This window comes from Theropithecus gelada, chromosome X (assembly GCF_003255815.1).
Source record: "Theropithecus gelada isolate Dixy chromosome X, Tgel_1.0, whole genome shotgun sequence".
Classification (NCBI taxonomy): domain Eukaryota; kingdom Metazoa; phylum Chordata; class Mammalia; order Primates; family Cercopithecidae; genus Theropithecus; species Theropithecus gelada.
In genome coordinates this window covers 109,181,730-109,203,404 of record NC_037689.1, presented here as the reverse complement: position 1 = coordinate 109,203,404, position 21,675 = coordinate 109,181,730, and the positions used below count along the sequence as shown (strand labels likewise).

Here is a 21,675-nt window from a genome sequence, read left to right as displayed (position 1 = left end):
AGTAAAATTTAAAGTCAATTTCACAAACCTAGAATCAGGTACATAGTAGTAGTTCATGCCAGAAACAACAGAGGATTTCGATTAAGCTACGGGCTGCACACTGAGTAGATTTATGCCCAAAAGACAACTAGAGTGGCAAAAAGTCTGGAAACCATGTCCTCTGAGGCATGGTTTAAAAGAACTGAGGATATTTAGCCCAGAGGATGAATGACTTGGGGTGCCATGCTAGATATTTTAGAGGGCTGTCATGTGAAAGAGGAATTAGAAATTGTTTGTGTGAAGCTAATTTTTCCTCAACCTAAGGAAGATCCTTTTAACAGTTAGGAAATGATCAAATATGGAATAAGCTGTTTTGCAGAGGGATGGGTTTTTCAGACTGTCAGGAGGATATTTCTGCACTGAGCAAGAGGATAGATGTGGCTTCTAAGGTTCCTTCTAATTCCCAGGTTCTGTGATTCCCTGCTAGATTTATAATTATGAAGGTGGAAAAGATGGCTAAAGAATATGAACCCAGACAAAACAGCCTCCCTTGATTTTAAAACCAAAATTCCACACCAGGGATATTTGCTTGAGGAATATCTCACTGTCTAGCTGATTTGGTTGCCAATATTTAAAGGCCTAATTCTCCTGAGCCCCTGTTTCCTTGTGCCCTACCTCTAGCTCAACTTCCATCTTGGCATAGAAGGTACAGAGGGAGTTGTAAGGAAATGCCAAGAAGGAGATCTCAGAGACCAGAGTTATAGAAATGCTCAGAACTGTTTTATGAAAACATTGGTATGGGCTGAGTGAGTGGAGACAGAACATGCTTCCTTTCCTTGTTGGGCTCTATGTGGCTCACCTGTTATCTCCAACCCCCACTTATCTCTTAGATCTTCAACTAGCCAGCAGGAGGGTTGGTGCAGGAGTAGGGGTAGAAGGTAGTAATTTCAGGTTCAAGGGTTAACAGTACACTGGTCAGGAAAGCTGAGGAATGAGACGATGAGTGTCTTTACAGTTTGTGAAAATGAAACAAACAAAACAACTTGAGAATCATGTTCCTGGAATTGTGTCCAAATGAAAGTCTCAGGTTGAAGGGACCAGGACTTTGACTGTGATGTAGTACAGTATTTACAGGGGTCTTGCTTGGCTTTTCAGAGCAAAAACAATTATTTGCTCTCCTTTCACCTAACACTGCTGTGCAGAATCTCCATAGCCTGGTTGCTAGAAATTAGGGTTGTTATAGCTGCTGTGGAATAAACTCCATTCAATTTCCTCTTAACACTCCCTTCTCTCTGTCCTTGGCCAAATGTTACCTGTTGTTTCACGAAGTGACCTTTTCTTCGTTGCACCCCATTAGCTGCTCTTTCACTGACAGTCACTTGCTGAAGTCCTCATCACTATCACAGATCTGCCTACCAGGGCCATGTCTGTAGCCTAGCCCACATTAACTTTGCCAACACTTCACCATTTTTCTCTGCATGTCCCCTCTCCAGTAATGTGCATGTCTGTGATATTAACCCTGGGACAGAAAAGTAAGAAATCTATCAGAATCCTGGCTGAAATTCCTATTTCTCCTTGAAACCGAAAGAGCTTTCAAACGTGGCTTCCTGAGTTTTTCAGTTTGCTGGTGGGTGGGTCTGGAGTGGGCATCCCGTCTGCACATCTGGTAGAGGCACTTTCCAGATTTTCCTCATGACTCAGGATCAGTTTCTGACTGCTGGGCGGGGCAAAGCCTCCTGAAGTTGCTGCGAGGCACCTCCCCCTGTGAGCAGAGCTTGGTACAGCCCAAATAGTTTTCAGGTTAAGAAAGCCAGAATCTTTGTTCAGCCGCACTGACTGAACAGACTTTTAGTGGGGTTACCTGGCTAACAGCAGCAGCGGCAACGGCAGCAGCAGCAGCAGCAGCAGCAGCAGCAGCAGCAGCAGCAACCGCAGCAGGGCTCCTGGGATAACTCAGGTGAGTAGAGAGGGAATTCACAAACTTACCCTGGAGTTTTATTTCCTGGATAACTTAGCGTCTAAGAAAGATGAAGAAACTTCAACTTTATAGTTAACCAAACTCCACAGCTATATTTTATGGCTTGTCTGGATCAAATATGTGCCTGTTAATAGCAGTTTGAGAACTTCAAAAATAATGGAATTTTTGGTTGGTTATTTTGAGGGGTGTGTGGGGTGATGATTGTGATTGTCTGGCAATGAAACTTTTCTGGGGATATCTGGTCAGTTTTGTGTGTGTGCACACACGCATGCACGTGTATGTGCTTGCCTTCTGCTACCCAAAATACCTGGTAAGTGAGGAAAAACCACAGGGGATGGTGTTGAGGGGGAGAAGTGTGGCTCCTTTCAGGGCCTCCTTCTAGCTTCTGCTGACCCACAACTGTGGGCAAATTATTGAAATGCGGGCAAAATCTTGGAGCCACACTGTATACAAAAGGCCCGTGAGCTCTGGTAGGAGGGTGAGCAGGCTGTGCGCTGTTGCACAGGAGAAAGTGGTGGCCAAGTCTATCTTAACTCCCTGTCTGCACAGCCAGTGGTCTTCCTGCCCCGGTGACAGGTTGATCTTGGCTATTCCATTTTCCGCCTCTGGCCTGGCTTTGTTCCCTTCTGATTCCAGCTTTGGTTTAAACTTTGATTTGAAGATGGGGCTCCATCCTTCACCCCCAGGCCAACTACACTGTTCTAGGGTCTTCACTGGACCACTTGGTCAGAACTGGCTTTGGGTGGGGGACGGGAAAAAGGAGCGGTGCATTGCAATAGAAACAATTGGTTCTGAGGATTTGGAACTGTAAGTTTGCTGAAAAGCACATAGAAAAACTCAACAAATTCTGCTGTCCTGACAATTACTTCTGGCTTCAGGATAAAGCATCCTGGTTTGTATTAATGGTGTATTGAAATTCAGCTAATGCCTCATTTGCTAATCTTTATTGTGAAAGTAAGAACACTTTACAGTCTGAAGTAATAAACAAAAAATTCTTTGTGGACTGCTAATTAACTCTTTTATTCCTCTGGAAGTTTGTGTGTGTGTGAGCATGCTTATGTGCATGTGTGTGCCTGAGTGTGTGTGAATACTTTGTATTCAAATAATGTTCTTTATTTGTCCTTAGACTCCCTAGCAGTCTAGGGAAAAAGTCTAAACACTTATATGGTCAGGAATAGGTTAAAAAGCAGGCTTTCCATATCCTTGGGAGTTTTCAGTTCCTAAATTAAAAGCAGAAAATGCCCCTTTGTGACCCCCAAACAGTGTTTCTTTGATTAGCCTTGATTTGAAATCATCTCACCTTCTGACAACTTGCAATTCAAAAAGAAAACTTCTAAGTGCATTCTTGTGAGAAGAGGATAAAATGAATTTTTAAAAGCAATGTCTTGCTTGACATATTGTGTCTGCCGGTTTGCCCTCCTCCCCACCTTACAGCAAATTGTGGTTAAAAAAAAAGTTGAGAGGTCCCAGTTTTAGTGTGGGCTCTGTCACTACATAACCCTTTACCTTACAACAAAAGAAAGAAGTTGTACTAAGTGATTTCTAAGAGTCTTTCCAACATAACGTTCTATAAAATCAGAATTTGATTCTTGAAAGGCTGGAAAAGTAGACATATAGGATGGGCTTATTCGGCCAAAAGAGCAAGTCAGCCAAAAAAGGAGGGGTGAAATAGGGAGGTGTAGAGAATGGTGGAGGGGCGATTTTATATTAATCTTCTAAATGTTGGTGCATGTCTTATTTAAAGCACATGATCAAATTTCATCAGTTTCCCCTAAAGACAAAAGAAATTTAACTTGCTAAAAACAAGTGCTTCCTAATACTACTGCCCTGCTTTAGCCTTATCTTTAACAATTAAAGAGTATGTTCACATACATAATTTCGTTACATTCTCCCAATAACACTCTGAAGTAGACAGGACAGCTAACATATTCTCATTGTGCTATGGGGAAACTGAGGGACTGAGATGTTATGTATACTAAATGGTGATATTTTGGATTTGTTTCTGGACCTTGTAGCCACCTGTGTTGTTTTTTATCATTTTGAATTGCTTTTTATTTTTCGATAGAATTATTGAACAATGGAATTAAAGAAAATTGTGTCCTCTTTTTTTTTTTTTCCTTTGAATGACTTTGAACAGACTCTTCTCTCTGGGCAGAGTAGGTACATCTTATATAAGGCAGTGGGCTGGATCAGAGGATCTCTGTGGTCCTTTTTAGACCCAGAATATCTAGTTAGAAGTTTGAATCTGAACAGCCATACATAAGTCCCGTGGTTAAATGCGTGCCCGTATATGTAAACTATGACTGCCTGTGTACATATGAAAAAGCACTGTTCTCTGTATACCATGTGGATGTTGAATTTATATTACTTTTTCCTATCCAAATCCCTTTTCTCTCACCATATCACCCCCAGGTGTGGGGATAAGGGATGTGGATTGTGGGTAAAGTGGTGCCTACCTCATGCCAGGGCAGAATTGGGTCTTCAGTATTAAATTTGTCTGCAAACTTTTATTGATTTGATCTCGATTTTGGCTCCAAGTACAGAACAGGGAGGAAACTGAGGAAAAGGAGAAACTAGCCAGGAACAATGCCTTAGCCATGCCCTCTCTCCCTCTCTCCATTAAGTTCCCTCATGTTTTCTCCCACTCACCTAAATCCAAAGCAGCTTGTGAACTGCAGACAGGATGTATTTTATCAGATATTTTTAGAGCAAAATATGCTTTTTACTCTAAGGCTAATACACAGGTTAAGAAGCAAGAGATTCTGCTTTCACGACTTGCCTAACTTCCTCAAGTTTTCCAGTCCAGCGAGTAGAAAAAAAAATACCTCCCTCTTTAAACTGCAGCCTTGTATTCTACGTGGCAGTCTCCCTCAACTTCCCCTGGCATTTCTCAACTTTCTGCACTCTGGGCCCGCTTCTATCCTTTGCCTTGGCAGACACGGTTGTCCTCATATTCTTTCTCAAAGTGGTGGGTCTGAATTAAAATAATATTGCTTAAGACCATTACCTCAGTGCTAAGCCCCACACTCTGCCTCACCCAACCACTCATACCACTAGCCCTCAGGCCACAGGGTCCCCCTTCTTAAATGTCCACAAATTGCCTTTGTTAGCTAGAGGCTCTCCATGGTTGATACTCAAATCCCTGGGTTTATACTCAAAGCCCTAATTTTTTTCTTGTCTACCGACTTTCCTAATATGTGATCTTTAATGTAAGGGCTCTCCCATCCCCATCGCCATCGGGTGCAATAGAACAGAAAGGAGGGAGCATTCCCTTCTCTGCACTCATCCGTTCCAACAGAATAAGTTGTTTATGACAAACTCAACTTACAAATGTCTGGGTTTCCAAAAGTTTTCTGATGTTTAAATGATGAACTCTCTGATGTAAAGGGTTCAGATTCTCCCATGATCATCAAACCATGAAAATAAAGAACCTTTTCAATATCTACCATGGCAATAAATTCTAGGCAGAATGCCTCAAAGTTTGGTATCATGTTTGCTTTGGAGGATTTCCTCATTTGAACTAAAAAATCCTTTCTCTAAGAAGGTAGTGACCAAAAGAAGCAGTGTGGTGTGATGGAAAGCTGCACACCGAATCTGGCATTGCACAGAACCTGGGTTTGAGTTAATTCTGCCAGTTTCTAACTACTGCTTCTCTAAACTGCCATTTCTGCAGATACAAAATGAAGGGCACAGATAATCTCATTAAGCATGACTGCTATGACGAGAACCCGAACTAAAATGTAAAATACACATTTCAAACAAGAAATTGCCATGCAAACGTTAATTCTCCACATAAGACATTTATCCGTTCAACAAACATTTTCTGAACAATATTTGTGTGCCCAGCTCAATGCTAGGCAATGAGAGGGCTTCAGTGTATATTTTACATTTATGGATCACTTTCTACTTATTCAAAACTACTTTTACACCAACCATCTCATTAGGTACACCCATGGTGTAAGAGGGGGCAGGGCAGATAATCTCATTTTCCTGATGAGGAAACTGAGGCACAACCAAATGGATCACAGTTCTGTTGCCTGGTCAGAAATAAGGGTCATGTTTTTTTTTTTTTTTTTTTTTTTTTTTTGAGACGGAATCTCACTCTGTCTCCCAGGCTGGAGTGCAATGGCACAATCTCGGCTCACTGCAACCTCCACATGAAGGTCACTTCTACTCCGCAAGTCCGAGAGGACTTGGGACTACAGTTGTACTGTAGTGGAAGGTCAGACTTATAGCCTGCTCTTCTTTATTTACTGTGTGTCTCCAGAACACAAGCACCCCAACCTAAAAGGTATTCTGTCAAGCTGTAAACTATCCATATAAGCTGTACATTCTGCCTCTGAGAGAGTCTACTGGGATCACACGGGCTTTAAAAATCAAACCTGATTTTCCTTTCAATTTATACTACTTCTGTCTGTACACAGGCCCTCTTTATAACAGGGATTCCTTTTGCAGGATCTTGCCTGCCTTGCCATTTGACCGAGTAGTAAGGAAGACCTTTGAAGGCAGAACAGGAAATACTCATTTATCCAGAATGTCCAGGACTAGGAGGTTCTGGCAAACTAAATATTCTAATTGCCCCAGGCTATTCCACATTTACAGTCCCCAGGCTCTGGCAATTCACCAAACCTTCTAGGGAAAACAAGAGGCGCAGTAGTGTTGGTTGTAAGTTTGAGCATACAAGAAAATTGGGATCCATTTGTGACAGCCTTCAAATAGGAGTCTGGGCAAACATTCAGGTTGGCTCTGATGCTGCATAACTAAAAATTATTATTGATACCATCCATGCTTTCAAATACAATGAAGTACACTTTAATATTTAAAACACGTGAGCAGACAAATCTGATGAAAAAAACGACATCAGTGTTTTGCAGTGCCCCCACAGCTCTCAATTTTAAAAGCAATTGCCAATAAATAAGGCTATGGAAAAAAAATGTGGTTATTCTCAGCTTCTTGTTCCTTGGATTCACAGAAAGGGTAAGTTTGTTGTACACACATTGCAAATAACATTGTAATAACACTGCAAACATTTAAATTAAAAATTGTTATGGTTTTCAAATGGGGAAACTTCTTTACCAGTGAGGCATTTCAATGTGATACTGAAAGGACATAAAACGAACTAGTAGAGAGGTCTGATCAATATTTCACTTTTTATAAAATAGCGACTGCCCCACAGACATACCACACAGATACTCCTTAAAGTGCTAACGTATTCTCCTTATTTTTTTAGCAGACATTCTGAAACTTACTCAGGTTTATTTTTGTTTCAACCCTCCTGTGATTATAGAATATAGACAGTTATTTCTAAAATACATTTTGAAATAGTTGACACGATGTAAATTTCACAATCTCGTTCTTATTTACTGTTGAATGCCAGGAGAGGATCATTAAAATCATTACAAATCTATCTTTGTGAATCAAGAAAAAGCACTGAAAACCCTATTATCACCCCAAGGCTATTGAAAATCAAATTTGCCTTTCAAATTATCTTCCTAAAAACCAGTTGTTAAGAGCACTTGAGTGTGGGGCACTCTGATAGACATTGCTTGAAGAACCACTATATGAATTCTCTGTTTAGCCATGTGAGGTTTTTGTTTTTCCTCCTTTTTTTAAAGAAAAGGAAGCAAGGGTGTATTGCCGTGGGATAACAATCTATAGCCCATCAAATTAGCGTAATTGAATTTCAGAATCTGCCTTTTATCACTGGCAAAGGATAATACATTAGACTTTTAAGAAGAAAGACCATACAATCTTTCTATCTTTCCTTGGCTTTGGAGGCCATCTGCTGAGCCGTTTCTTGCAGTAGTCTGCCTGGCCAATAATAAAAAATGCAAAGCTCTCTAAATGACAAGACGGAAGAAATTGTGTAAAAAGACTTGCTGGAATGGAAAGAGGCTGCTTTTCCCCTCACGCACAAAGTGCGTGACTCTCCAGGGAACCAACTTATTCTGACTATAGTAAAATGATTTTTTCCCTTATCTTCAAGTTGTACTTTGCCTTGAACTACTTCCTGCTGGTGTAAATGGAAGACTTCTCTTTAAATTATAATGAATCACATTTAACTCACAATCTTCACTTTTATTATTGATTTTTTTCCCAATAAGATTAAGACCCATATTGCCCCATTTGACAAATAAAGAAACTGAGAGCCAAAATGGTTAGGTGCCCTACCCAAGGCCCCATACTAATTAGTTGCTGAGTGTGGAACCTTATTTCTTTGAAAATGGTGATGTTTCCTTTAAATCCAAACTAGAAGTGCCTAGCTCTGGGAAGAAGTCGCTGGGATGACGGCTGTTTGTCTAATCTCAGGTAACCCTTAAAAGACCTGAGAAATTCTTCCTTCAAAAACAACAATTTTCCTCATTCTAGGCATAGTTCAACACTATGGGTCCTCCTCTGAAGCTCTTCAAAAACCAGAAATACCAGGAACTGAAGCAGGAATGCGTCAAAGACAGTAGACTTTTCTGTGATCCAACATTTCTGCCTGAGAATGATTCTCTTTTCTATAACCGACTGCTTCCTGGAAAGGTGGTGTGGAAACGTCCCCAGGTAACTCTCTATTTTACACGTTCTCTCTCCTTGACCTCCTTCATCATACCTCTACTTGATCCACTGTTTCATTTACAAGGTCTACTGTGTAGACCAATTTAGAAGTTAACTTTCTTTCTTTCTTTCTTACTCTTTCTTTCTTTCTTTCATTCTTTCTTTCTCTCTCTCTTTCTTTCTCTCTTTCTTTCTTTTTCTTTCTTTCTTCTTTCTTTCTTTCTTTCCTCTCTCTTTCTTCAGCTTTATTAAAATATAATTAACAAATAAACATTTTGTATGTTATGGTGTTCAATGTGATGTTTTGATATATGTATACATTGTGAAATAATTACCATAATCAAGTTAACGTATTCATCACCTCACATAAAGAAAACTTTATAATGAAAGTTCCGTGGATCTGCGCTCCTGGCTCTAGCTTGGAGTCCTGAATTTTAGTCAAATTTTGGCAGATTTACTTAGAAAACACAACAAAAAAAGATATGCTGTACCTTTTTGAGATTAGCTATTTAACCTTAAGCAAATTAATCTAAGATCCAATCAAGGTGTTCTGTGTATCAATAGTTGTTTTGTTTTTACTGGTGAGTAGTAATTTATGATATGGATATGCCAAAATTTGTTCATCTACTCACCTACTAAAGGGCATTGGAGTTGGTTCTAGTATTTTTTACTGTTACATATAAAGATGCTATGAATATTTCTGTACAAAAAAGAGAGAGATATGCCATTCTTATTTTCTTTTGGAGGTTCATTTGAGTAAATATGGTAACTCAAAAAGCAGCTATGCTCTTGCCTCTTTACTGAGTTACCTATCATAACAATTTAAACGTAATTTTAGGCCAGTGAGAAGAAAAACTCCTTATACAGTGAGCATAAATGAGATGAATTTTAAAAGGAAAAGATGAATTTTTCATGGGGGCGAGAAGGGTTCTTTGCTGCTCTATGGACACTGTCACCTGTATCATCCCACAACTGGACAAGTGGGCTTCAAGTAGAATTGTAGGTCTTTCACCACCTATTAGTAGTAACTATTAATAGCTGTTGTGGTTCTCTGTGCATCATCTGTATGTTGTGTCTCTAAAGCAAGTTTCAGAATCCTTTCACTAGCCCTACATGAGCAGGAGCTCAATGTATAAAACAATAGGATGATGGAGTCTGGAGAATAAATTGCAACCTTGCTATATCTAAAGGGTATAACTGGATAGAAGGATATTGTACCTAAGCTCCTTCTCAATGTAGGTGATGAGGTATATAGGCATTGTGAAATGCAAGTTCTTAGACCTTCATAATATCCTGAAGACATTCAGGTCCTATTTAATGAGGTTCCTTTCTGTGTGCTATTATGGAACCATCTCAGGCATCATCTCAATGTTTGCTCCTTCAGGTAACCCTTTTACCAACTATCACTTTTAGTTGTAATTTCCACAGCTTAAATTCCTAAATGGAGTTATGCCAAGAGCTACTTCAGTTTATGCACGTTGCTACCATGTGGTGTCAAGATACACCGGTTACATCAAGACTTGTTTTCTACGCAACTCAAAGAACATCTCTTAGTTTTTGCCTATAAAGAATGACAACCATTGAAAGTATGAGACTGGGAGAAGCTCGCTCTGTCTGAAGGAAAATTACACTCCTCCTGCCTTTCTGTGTCTGCAGTTATTGACATTCCAGCGGATCACTTAGCTGACCTGCAAGAAAAATCTAGGAAATGAGCAGAATTCACTAACCAATACTTTGGTATGCAGACAGGCTTTTTTTTTTTTTTATTTTGCAAAAATACATAGAGAAAATAGAGATACATTTTCTGGGATCCACTCTTATGAATGCATGGTGATAAATGAGGGGCATGCCTCTTTTCTGATGCTTGGATATGAAGGAAAAGATGTCAATACGGCAAAAGTAGCTAAAAACGAAGCAGGAAATTAAGAGAGGTGTACCGGGTAGGTGTCTTTCTGAAATAGGACAGACTTGAACATATTTATAGGCTAAGAAGTAGATGGTAAAGAAGAAGAGGTTGAAGACACAGAAGAGAAAAGGGATGATAGGTAGGGGTGAGGTGGAGGAGGTGGGAGGGAATCCGGTGGGCAGCAAAATTGCAAGCCAACATGAAGCCATTCCCCAGATGTGCACCAAGCAGACAGTGTTTCCTGTACTGGCTGTCTTTAGACACATCCTTCCCCCTCTGTCTTGGCTCAGCCCATTGTCCTTTGCCTTCATCCTCCAAATTCTGTGGATTGAATCCTAGATGGATTAGCAGGGAAGGAAAAAGTCTTAACAACCATTGCATTTTGCCTCTAAAGCAAACAATACCCCTTCTAAAGTGAGAGAAAATCAGAGAGAGAGGCTGAACAGTGGGGATGGGTAGGAAAAAGAATCAACAGTCACGACATGCCTACTATGGGCCAGATACTGTGTTTGAGGTACATTATTTTATTTCACCCTTATTTACCAAGGCTTAGCAAAGTAGGCATGTTAAAAGTTACTTTGATGCAATTCTGTTTTCCAAGTTTAAAAAATACCAGCAGATACATGCCCATTATATATCTTTATATAGAAAGAAACTGTGTCTTTAAGAGAAGGTAAGTATTTGCTCAGGGTCAGACTGCTAACAAGCTAGGATTTTCATCCGGGTTTGACTGCAAAGCCTGCATGAGTTTTCACTCTATCCTGCTGTCATATCAGGGATATAGAGTTAGTTGTTTTGTGTCTCCTGTTTTTACCAAAATAAGTAGCTTCCCTCCAGTCAGTTCTCACATTCCTCTTCACTGTGTTGATGCCACACTTTCATTAATTGTTCCACACTCTCCTGTTTGAGAGCATGGTGTTTGCTTAGTCTTATTAAGCCCACAGGGAGGGTCACTAGAGAAATATTTACTGAACACCTACTCTATGCCAGCCTTGGTGCAAGACACAGACATGGCCTGTGGTGAGGCACTCCCATTCTAGTTGGGGAGATGGATATTGAGCTATCAAAGAGTTAAAAAAGAAATGAATGTTGGATGTATGAAATGCTATTTTCAGGCGCATGGACAGTAAATCATGTAGAATTTTTGAAGAAGGGGAGTTTACCATAGATTGGAATGGTCGGGGAAGGGGCCTCTTGTGGGGAGTAGGAGAAAAAAACAAGGTTCTGGACCACCATCTGAGCCTCCTCGAAAAGCTGTGGATTCCTTCCCAGCCAGAGTGGAGGCCAAGCCTGTGGTCAAGAACCACGTCAAAGTTCTCTGGCCTCCCATCAGGAAAGCTGAGAGACAGAGCTGGGCCTCTCTGAATTGGCTCAGGAAGACCAGATGAGTCGTTGGCCTCCCCCGCCTCATTGGCAAGGTTGAGATCCTGGTTTGCAGTGAAATTTACAGACATCTTGTCCTTTGGCATGCCATGTAGCTGCACACTTAACTGGGGCTCTTTTCTGAAGTCTCCAAAATGGAAGCAACACGATTAACCTCATATTTTCTGTCTTTTTCCTTTCTCGTGTTGAAGGCTTTTGCCTTCATAATCCTCCATGCCTGCAAACACCACTGATAGTTTAACAGACTGACTCCAGTCAAGCTCCGCCCCTTTCCAGCCTGGGCCACCCTCCTATTCTCGGGCAGGATTGAGTTCCCCTCCTCCCACTTGCCACTTCTTTGCTGTGTTTTAAAGAGCCTCTTCAGATGGCAGGAATTCTGAGTGTTTTGCAATTGTTCAATGCCATATCATCTGCCCATGCCCTCCAGAGGAAAGTTCTTAATTTATCCAGCTGTCCATTGGCCTCAGCTGTTGTCCTAGCTTTCTGAGTACACAGGTATATTGCCTGAGACCATGTGCTCCAGGACTTTTCTATCCTCCTGGAGCTCAACATATATAGTCTTCATAAATTATAAGATCTAACTTATACTGAGTTACAGTGTGATCATAAGACTGCCGGTTGGATTTTTAGGCTGAAATCTGCCTGCCAAATTCCCACAGAAAATCTCTTCTCCAGCTCCCTCCAGCCACTCTCCCCTCCTACCCACCTCTGGCTTTTTTCCTTACTGACTCATATCTACCTACAATAGTGTCTTAAAATCAGACACATCTAATCCCTGACTAAAAAGGAGTAAAGCCTCATGGGAATTTGCACTGTCAACTGTGGAGGAAAAAAGGACTCCTGCACAAGATCTGTCAGCTCTCTTGTCAAGTTTTAAGTTCAACCTTGCTACCATTGCTGTTGCCTAGTCTTCCTTTCAAGAATACATTCCCCTGGGGCCATTTTACTACATTGTCTGGTTGAGAGTGGGAGGGTGATGAGGCTCTGGATTAAAATTATGGTAGTAGAAATGGAAGGGAAAGGCAGATGAGGGGAGACATTAAAAGCAGAATATACAGGCTTGGGTGATAGATGGCATGTGAGGGAACTGTAAAAAAAAGAAACACTTTTCCCTCTGTGCTAATAGAAATTTCCAATCACCAGCTGAATGCAATATCTCGGTATAGTAGTTTTGGCCTAGTCTGTTCAAGAATTTCCTTTTCTTCCCAGAGACTATATCACCCCTTGTGAGTAGTCCTAAGTGTTTTCCACTGTTTACACAATTGAAGAGAGTTGAATAGGCCCATAGTCTTTCTCTCCAACTGTCCTATTTATTTTAAATTATGCATTAACAAACTTTAACAGCTTTCTCGAAGTGCAATTTATATATTGTGAAACTCACCTGTTTTAAGTGTACAAAGCAATGATTTTTAATAAATTTAAAGTTGTGCAAACATTACCACAACCCAGTTGTAGAAGAGTTGCATCACTTCAATAAGATCCCTTGTGCACATTTGAAAGAAGTAATCCCTCCACCCTACCCCCACTCCCTGCTGCAGCCAACCACTAATGTACTTTTGGTTTCTATCCAGAACTGCCTATTCTGTACATTTCACTTAAAATGGAATCATGAAAGTAACTGGCTTCTTTTTCTTAGCATAATGTTTTCAAGAGTCACCCACGTTGTAGCACGTATCAGTTTATTCCATCTTATTGCTGAACAGTATTCCATTGCATAGATATACAAATTGTTCCCCAAAAAGGAGTTTGGGATCTATGCCTTGAGTCTCCCAGCAGAATTCTGAAGGTTAAGTGAGAAAATGATTACATAGTGATTGGTGGCCTAGTTTGGAGGTGGAAGTTGGGCCTAAGATCCTATTCTATTCTCCATATTGAGTTTTCCTTGGATGGGTTAGGAAGGAAGAGAATATTTTACTGATAACCAAATCTTCATGCAGAATTGAAACTCCCCATTAGGAAAAGTGGACTCCTTGAGAGGCTAGTGCAACATTGGTCCTCGAGCCTAAGTCCACCCATAAATGCTCCATTTGGGGGATGGTTCAATTTTGTAAGTAAGATAACAGCTACTTGGACTAGCTCACAAAACCCTCCGTTCCTGAGTAGCAGTTGTGTGCAAATTAGCCCCTGAGCCTTCTGGGACTATTCAGACCCTGGACTTATTCATAATGTACCTACCACAGGGCTGGCCTCACTTGTAGGTGTCCACACTCGTACCCCCTCACTACTGCTAGATTGCACGTAGCACTTGGTCAAAAGTGTTTCCACTCTTCTGGCTGCTGGTTTTCTGGGCAACTTTTCATTTTACTGTGGTTCCTGTGGTTTACCCTGGACCTCCATGTTTATTGTCAGTAAATTTCACCTGTGTAAAAAAAAAATGCTGAATTTGGATGTGGTAGGTGCAAAGGGAGTCACATAGAGTGCCTTGTGCAGGGCTACAGGACTTGTAACTGTATGCCCCCTCCCGCTCAGAGGTCTCTGGGAAGGAGGATGAAGTAAGGACAATGAGAAGTCCCTTAAGACTAAGCTAAGAGAACATACTTCCTAGAGAAGCTGCTTTGCTTAATGGAAGGTTTTGGCTCAGAGGCGGGGTCATGTGGGGACCATTTCAGCTTTACTCTTGGTACTAACTTCCTAGTTGTGTGTTTCTTCCTAAGAAATCATTTTGCCGTGACAAACAGCCCAGTTCAAGGATCACTTCAACTGTGCCAACACAGCTGGGAACCATTAAGGGCTCAGCATCCCTCCTCTCTCCTAAGCCACCCAAATATTGTGAATATGTGTGCTGTGACCTCTCCTCCAACCCCATTCCTACCTCTCCAGCATGGCTCAAGCTGAAATGTCCCATCTGCACTCTGCATCTCAGCTTTGAGTTACAGAAAAATTTCTCAAGTCTTACATCCTTAACCCCAACAGGAAGATACCCGTGTGTCCAAAACTAGGGAAGAAGTCAACAACCAGTCATTTTGTTGTTTTCAAATTTGTCACCAAATAGTCTGTTTGGCTGCTGGATTTGCATTGGCTTATTACCATTTACCCTTTCTAAATCCTTGGCTACTTTCTAGTCTTTTAATGCCTCACTTCCTTAAAGAGACAGAAGATATGGCTTAATAAAGGATTTGTTTCCCAGGTTTCATATCACGATGTTTACATATAGTAAGAGATTGATTCATATTTAGTGAATTTAAATGAGCAGACTAACACCTATTAGTGATCTTTATCCTGGAACCAAAAGCTAAGAGGTAAGTAAGTTTTCCAAGAGAGTGAAGAGTGTTTAGGTAGGTTTTAAGCAGAGGCATAAAACATTGGGATGAATGACTGAAAGAGGTGGTAGCATCTCTGTCCCTGAGGAATTGCACAATATCATCCTTTATGTGGTGGCTATTGTTGAGCCTAAAGGCACAGGGATGGATGACTGAGGTCTTGAGTTTTATTCTCTAGCCATATGTGGTTCTGAAAAATAAAAAAACTTTAGGCCTAGGTCTCCTGCTGACTAGCTAGATGATCAGAGTAGCAAGTTATTGCCCCTCTCTGAGCTTGCTTCCTCATGTGAAAAATAAGCTTTACTAGATAGTCTCCAAAATTCATTCCAGTTTTGACATTCTATGACTGTTAACTTGTCATGTTTTAAATCTATTGTTAAATAGCCATCATGTATGAAGAGGGGTAAAGCATACCTGGAGAATGGACCAGTTTATAAGAGGAAATGGAACATGGTGTGGGGGGCAGGGGGGTCCCAAACTTACATTCTCTCATGAATTTGACACAGCTTTTAATATATATATGTACATACATATATATACATAGACACACACATATAATATATAATAATCATATCCATCTTGGGTCTACAAGAGAATAATTACACCATTCCTCAATTTGAATTCTGTTTATATGTCTTTTTGCTCACTTATGTGACCCTTTATGTCTTCAATAGAAGTTGACATGCCAAAAGTGTTGGCTAAGCCTAGATACCTATTGTGAAATGAAAATGTTATAGAAATTCAAGACACCATAGTGTATCTCCAACCGCTAACAACTCTACATAAAACTAGTAAATAATTTGTCTTACTAGTCTAAAAGCACACTTTTTCATATATCAGTGTTCACTTTATTGTTTTTCCATGTTAGGAAACTATGATATGTATTATCTAGGTCAAAGAAATTATTTTATACTTTGACATCTTGCTCCAAATAAAATGAAAACACCTGACCTGGGGAGGAAAAACTGTGCTTAGTTTCATTTTAGAAAAGGCAAAAAACAATGAGAGGAAAAAGAACATCAGGGTTTGACTCACCCAACATACCTGCTCTATGTTCAACAAGTGAAAACAAATGCAGTTTGCAACTCATAAAAAACATTTTTTAAGATAGAAAATTCTCCTAAAACAAAAAGTAGTTGTGAGCTACCAGGCATGCATCTAAAAAAAAAAAGACCTGAGAATCCAAAGCTGACAACCCATCTAGCCATCTCCTTTTGGCAGAGGGATGCCCAATTAATCTCCAACTTGGACTTGTCTTTGCCCAGAATGCCTGCCTATTTCTTTCCAGAGTTATTTTGGTTTTTAAAGAATATATGGAATGTTTCATTCTGTAGACCAGACCCTTCATCAAGGAGAATTATGGCCATTAAAAAAAGAGATTTGAGGACCAGAAAAATATAGCTGCCTCTAATACTTTTTAAAAGGATATATGTCTAGATTCCATTTGAGACAAGGATTTATTTCTTCTGCGTAAGCAGAATGTCAAGGTACCGGCCAATGGCCTCCTCGTGAAGCTTTCTCGATCTAGTCAAGAATGCATTGGTATTTCCTGCCTTTGAACTCTGCAAATGCTGGTACTCTGAGTCACCCAATTATGTCTTCAACTATGCAGTGTCATGTATGCCACAATGCCTTTGCCCATGCCTTTCTCTCTACCTGTTATGCCACTGTACCCCTCTCTTGTCCAACTGCCTAATTCTAGTCAACTCCAGTGTTAACACCACTGTGAATCCTATTCTGACTATGATCAGGAGAATTATGGGGATTCTTCCTTTAGACATGAATTATGCTTTGAAAATGACTCTACTGTGCCCTATCACTTTGTGTTATAATTGTATTACTCCCAGGGGAAAGGCACAGTTAATATGTTGGAGGGAAGATACATGCATACATTCCAAACAAATACTGCCCCCACTCTGCCCAGATTCTCTCAGGACCTTCACTGGGAAAGAGGGCCGGTTGAAGTGTTCCTGTGAGTGGTTTATTACCACTTGCTATTAATGCTGCTGTCATCTATATTCATCCAAAAATGTAGAAAAATCTGGTTGCTATGGAGACCACTGTTGCTTTTGCTTTATGTTAGAAAAGGGCTTCCTATAAGATCTCCTAACTGATTTTCCTAGAGAAGGAGAAGAATTAATGTTAACCTTCATTAGACCTTGTCTCTTTAATACAACCTCCCTTCCAAACACAGGTGCTTCAGAAAATCTCATCCTGGCAAAATAGGATCAGAATGTAATGTACTAATTCCTAGTTATTATTTTTTTTTGAAAGGTCACTGCTGTGGTGAAAACTCTCCCAAACCCCAATGATAGCTATGTCTAAGAGCCCTCACCACCGCATGGCACCCAATCTCGTCACACCCCCTCCTTTCATTTCTCCTGCCACTTCCAAACATGGGGCAAGATGATCAACTGTTTTTTGGTTTTCCTTATAATCCCCTCAGCCTTCCCTTCAACCCACTTATGGAAAGCCTACTCATTTTTCAACTCTAACCTTATCTTCTCTATGAAGGCTGTCCTGCCTAGTTCAGCTCACAGTGACTCTTGCGAAACTCTTCCCAGACTCTCATATAACCAATTATTATATTCATAGGACATCTGTGATGACCCCCGTCTGATTGTGGGCAACATTAGCAACCACCAGCTGACCCAAGGGAGACTGGGGCACAAGCCAATGGTTTCTGCATTTTCCTGTTTGGCTGTTCAGGAGTCTCATTGGACAAAGGTATTATCCCTCCTGTGGGACCTCATTCAGTTTCCACTTTCTTGTCTTCTTTAATAACTTTAGGAAAAAATCAGCTCATAACTTTCTTAGATTGTTGTATTTCTTGAAAGCAGAGGTATTAACTAGGTGACTTCCCTCCATTTCATTATAAGAAGTTTTCATTATAAGAAGTTTTGCAAACACAGAAAAGTTGAAAGAATTTTATAGTGAACATTCATATACCCACCTAGATTCTACCATTAACGTTTTACTCTACTTGCTTTGTCATATATGCTCATTGAAATCTTTGGTTATCATTTGCCGTGCATTGACTCAGTATCTCTGCATATTACATTATCTGTACCTACTGGGATATAAAGTCAGTAGAAACCAGGGAGTCACTAATACATATTAATAACAGAAAAGGTGAGAAAGACAGAAGTAGGACTTTGAAAAGGTTCTAATAAATTATTAATAGTACAAAAATTCCTTTAGCATTCAGGTAGAGTTCAAGGCAATGAAGTATTAACTTGACTTGGGACAAAGTTAAAACATTTTCCTCAAAAAAATAATTGTAGAATATTAATGTGTAGCTGTTATATAAAAAAAATTCCTAAACATGATTTTATTCAAAATGCAAATTAAATCCATATTCAATAGAATTGATATAAAATCTCTAGAATGGATATTTAAAAAACAAACTACAATGGGCCTTGATTTTGATTGGTTTTGCTTTTTAGAATGCCTTGCATTTTAAACATGCAATCATGAATATGTTTATGTATTCCGCTTCTTAACATCTAGTTTATAGATTATTTGTGGAAAGCATTTAACCACTGACTGGTTGTCCCAGCCACACTGTGTTCTCCTGTGTGCATTTAGACAGGTGTGGTGATATCATCCTCAACCAAACTGATCTGAGGAAGCAGAAGTTGTGGGTAAAATGCTATACCTAGGATTTTCCAATCCAGACTCAAACCAGGTGTATGTGGCTTGCTTCCTGTTGTCATGTGGATTTGCCAGGAGTAAATTTTCATCTCAGTTTCTGGATGTGGTCTGGTGAATAACACTTGATTAAATGTTCTTGCATTTCCAGACAATTCCTAACCATAAGGAACAGGAGTGGGACCCTCAAAAAACAGATAAATATGCTGGGATATTTCGCTTTCGTTTCTGGCATTTTGGAGAATGGACTGAAGTGGTGATTGATGACTTGTTGCCCACCATTAATGGAGATCTGGTCTTCTCTTTTTCCACCTCCATGAATGAGTTTTGGAATGCTCTGCTGGAAAAAGCTTATGCAAAGTAAGGAGGGGATTGACTAGTCTGCTGTCAGGGTATATGAGGAAAGGAAAGCCGCATTTGTCTTTGGGAGCTCATTCTCTCCAAGCCCAACCCTGGAGTTTAAGTTGGGTAAGATGTCAGTCAGAACTAAGGCATTGTTTTGCACTTGGGCCTGGCAGTCAGAAATCTTAGATGAGAGAGAAATCAGAGGTTCTTGTCTCCATTTAAACTCTTACCTGCTCCCAGGTATCCTTTCCTGCTGCTATCTGCAGATCACATGGCATTATCACTTCTTTTTTTCTTTATCTAATATCTCCCCATAGAAAGAAGTTTTTGCATAGACTGTCCTTGATCAACATAGCCTAAGCCTAGAAATTTCTGAATATAATTTCAAAAAATATCTCATTTCATACCTAGAGAAAAGCCATCTGATAGAGTCTAGGCAGGGAATGTTCTGATTCTTTAGAGTATTATGTTCTTGACCTGGAAAAACAATTTTACAAAGATAACCTTGCATACTTGCCCTCAGGCTGCTAGGCTGTTATGAGGCCCTGGATGGTTTGACCATCACTGATATTATTGTGGACTTCACGGGCACATTGGCTGAAACTGTTGACATGCAGAAAGGAAGATACACTGAGCTTGTTGAAGAGAAGTACAAGCTATTCGGAGAACTGTACAAAACATTTACCAAAGGCGGTCTGATCTGCTGTTCCATTGAGGTTTGTACTTATGAAAAACAACCACTGTATACTTATTCCTGGCAGAAGAGACTACAAAATTTAGTAGGGAAAATCGCCCTTAACCCAAAGACCCATGAAAAACTATTAATGGTACTTGGAAAGCTAAGATACACATTTTGTCCTGGTGTAGAAGTTGAGGTGTTTTAATTTTTTATCCTTTTGTACCAGTCATTCGACGTGGAACCAATGCAGCATCCAGGCTGGTGTCAGTAGCCTCTGCTAAATTATTCCTCCTGTCTCTGCTTCTAGATCTTGAGGTTATGGCTGCTTGTTCAATAAATGAATCTGCCCCATCAAATTTTGTCAGTTCATATTAATGTACTACAGTGGATAGTCTGAATCTGACTTGTTTGAGTTGTTATATTACATTCTTTATCTCTACTGCTTTTGTTTCAAGTTGGGTGTCAGGATGAAATTTCCATCTGTGTGAGAACTAGCTTCAATCCTACTGGGTTAAGCCAATTAATGAAGAAGGGGGATCAGGACTGGGTCTCCCAGTTTCTGTGCCTTTATATATCTTTCTTTGCTCTCAGTCTCCCAATCAGGAGGAACAAGAAGTTGAAACTGATTGGGGGCTGCTGAAGGGCCATACCTACACCATGACTGATATTCGCAAAATTCGTCTTGGAGAGAGACTTGTGGAAGTCTTCAGTGCTGAGAAGCTGTATATGATTCGCCTGAGAAACCCCTTGGGAAGACAGGAATGGAGTGGCCCCTGGAGTGAAATGTGAGTTGCATTCCACTTTCACAGCTACATCTCCAAAGCCCTGTAGTTCTCCCAGACCCATCCCTCCAGACTGCTAGTGTGCTCTCAGTGCTCAGTGACATCTGTGGGCTCTTGTCAGGCATGGGGTCTGTGACCCAGCCACAGATGAAATAAAGCAGGACTGATTCTCATGCATTCTGTTTCTCTGGCATCCTGCTTACTACAAGAAGTCAATGGCAAACATAATGGTTTATCTTTTTTTTTCTTTCTTTCTATTTGCTTTCAGTTCTGAAGAGTGGCAGCAACTGACTGCAGGAGATCGCAAAAACTTGGGGCTTGTTATGTCTGATGATGGAGAGTTTTGGTGAGGAGCGGTTTCTGCACTAAGGGAATTGCGGCTTCCACATGGAACTACAGTGTTAAGTATTAAATACCATCTTTATCTTTTTCCTGTGCTCCTTCCATTCAGGATGAGCTTGGAGGACTTTTGCCGCAACTTTCACAAACTGAATGTCTGCCGCAATGTGAACAACCCTATTTTTGGCCGAAAGGAGCTGGAATCGGTGTTGGGATGCTGGACTGTGGATGATGATCCCCTGATGAACCGCTCAGGAGGCTGCTATAACAACCGTGATACCTTCCTGCAGAATCCCCAGGTTTGAGTCAATTACTTTATTTGCCTCAAAGTTATCCAGTCAATAGGAACTCAGATCTTGCTTTGGTCATCTCTGGAGTATTTCTGTAGCATCAAGTCTTCCATTTGCAGTTATCGTGTAATATTCATTAACCAGGATCCCTAGGGATTGTCTCAGGTGCTTGTAAATCACAGCAGACTATGCCTTTTTGCAGAGACAGACTTTGACAGCATTATCAAATCTGAATCTTTTGCTGTGCAGAAGCTCTTTAGTTTAATGAGATCCCATTTGTCAATTTTGGCTTTTGCTGCCGTTGCTTTTGGTGTTTTAGACATGAAGTCTTTGCCCATGCCTATGTCCTGAATGGTACTACCTAGATTTTCCTCTAGGATTTTTATGGTATTAGGTCTAACATTTAAGTCTCTAATCCATCTTGAATTAATTTTCGTATAAGGAGTAAGGAAAGGATCCAGTTTCAGCTTTCTACTTATGGCTAGCCAATTTTCCCAGCACCATTTATTAAATAGGGAATCCTTTCCCCATTTCTTGTTT

General features: G+C 40.3%; 1 protein-coding gene across 1 annotated transcript in view; it reads left to right on the top strand.

Moving 5' to 3' along the window:
- Positions 1–1,627: 1,627 nt before the first annotated feature.
- Positions 1,628–21,675, top strand: part of CAPN6 (calpain 6) — a 26,263-nt gene continuing 6,215 nt past the window's right edge. Inside the window, exons 1-8 of the mRNA XM_025372433.1 lie at positions 1,628–1,936; positions 8,327–8,506; positions 17,645–17,776; positions 18,852–19,060; positions 19,569–19,761; positions 20,316–20,509; positions 20,775–20,852; positions 20,958–21,144. Of these exons, the coding sequence (XP_025228218.1) occupies positions 8,342–8,506; positions 17,645–17,776; positions 18,852–19,060; positions 19,569–19,761; positions 20,316–20,509; positions 20,775–20,852; positions 20,958–21,144 (1,158 nt within the window). The 5' untranslated portion in view covers positions 1,628–1,936; positions 8,327–8,341. The remainder of the gene's footprint in view (positions 1,937–8,326; positions 8,507–17,644; positions 17,777–18,851; positions 19,061–19,568; positions 19,762–20,315; positions 20,510–20,774; positions 20,853–20,957; positions 21,145–21,675) is intronic.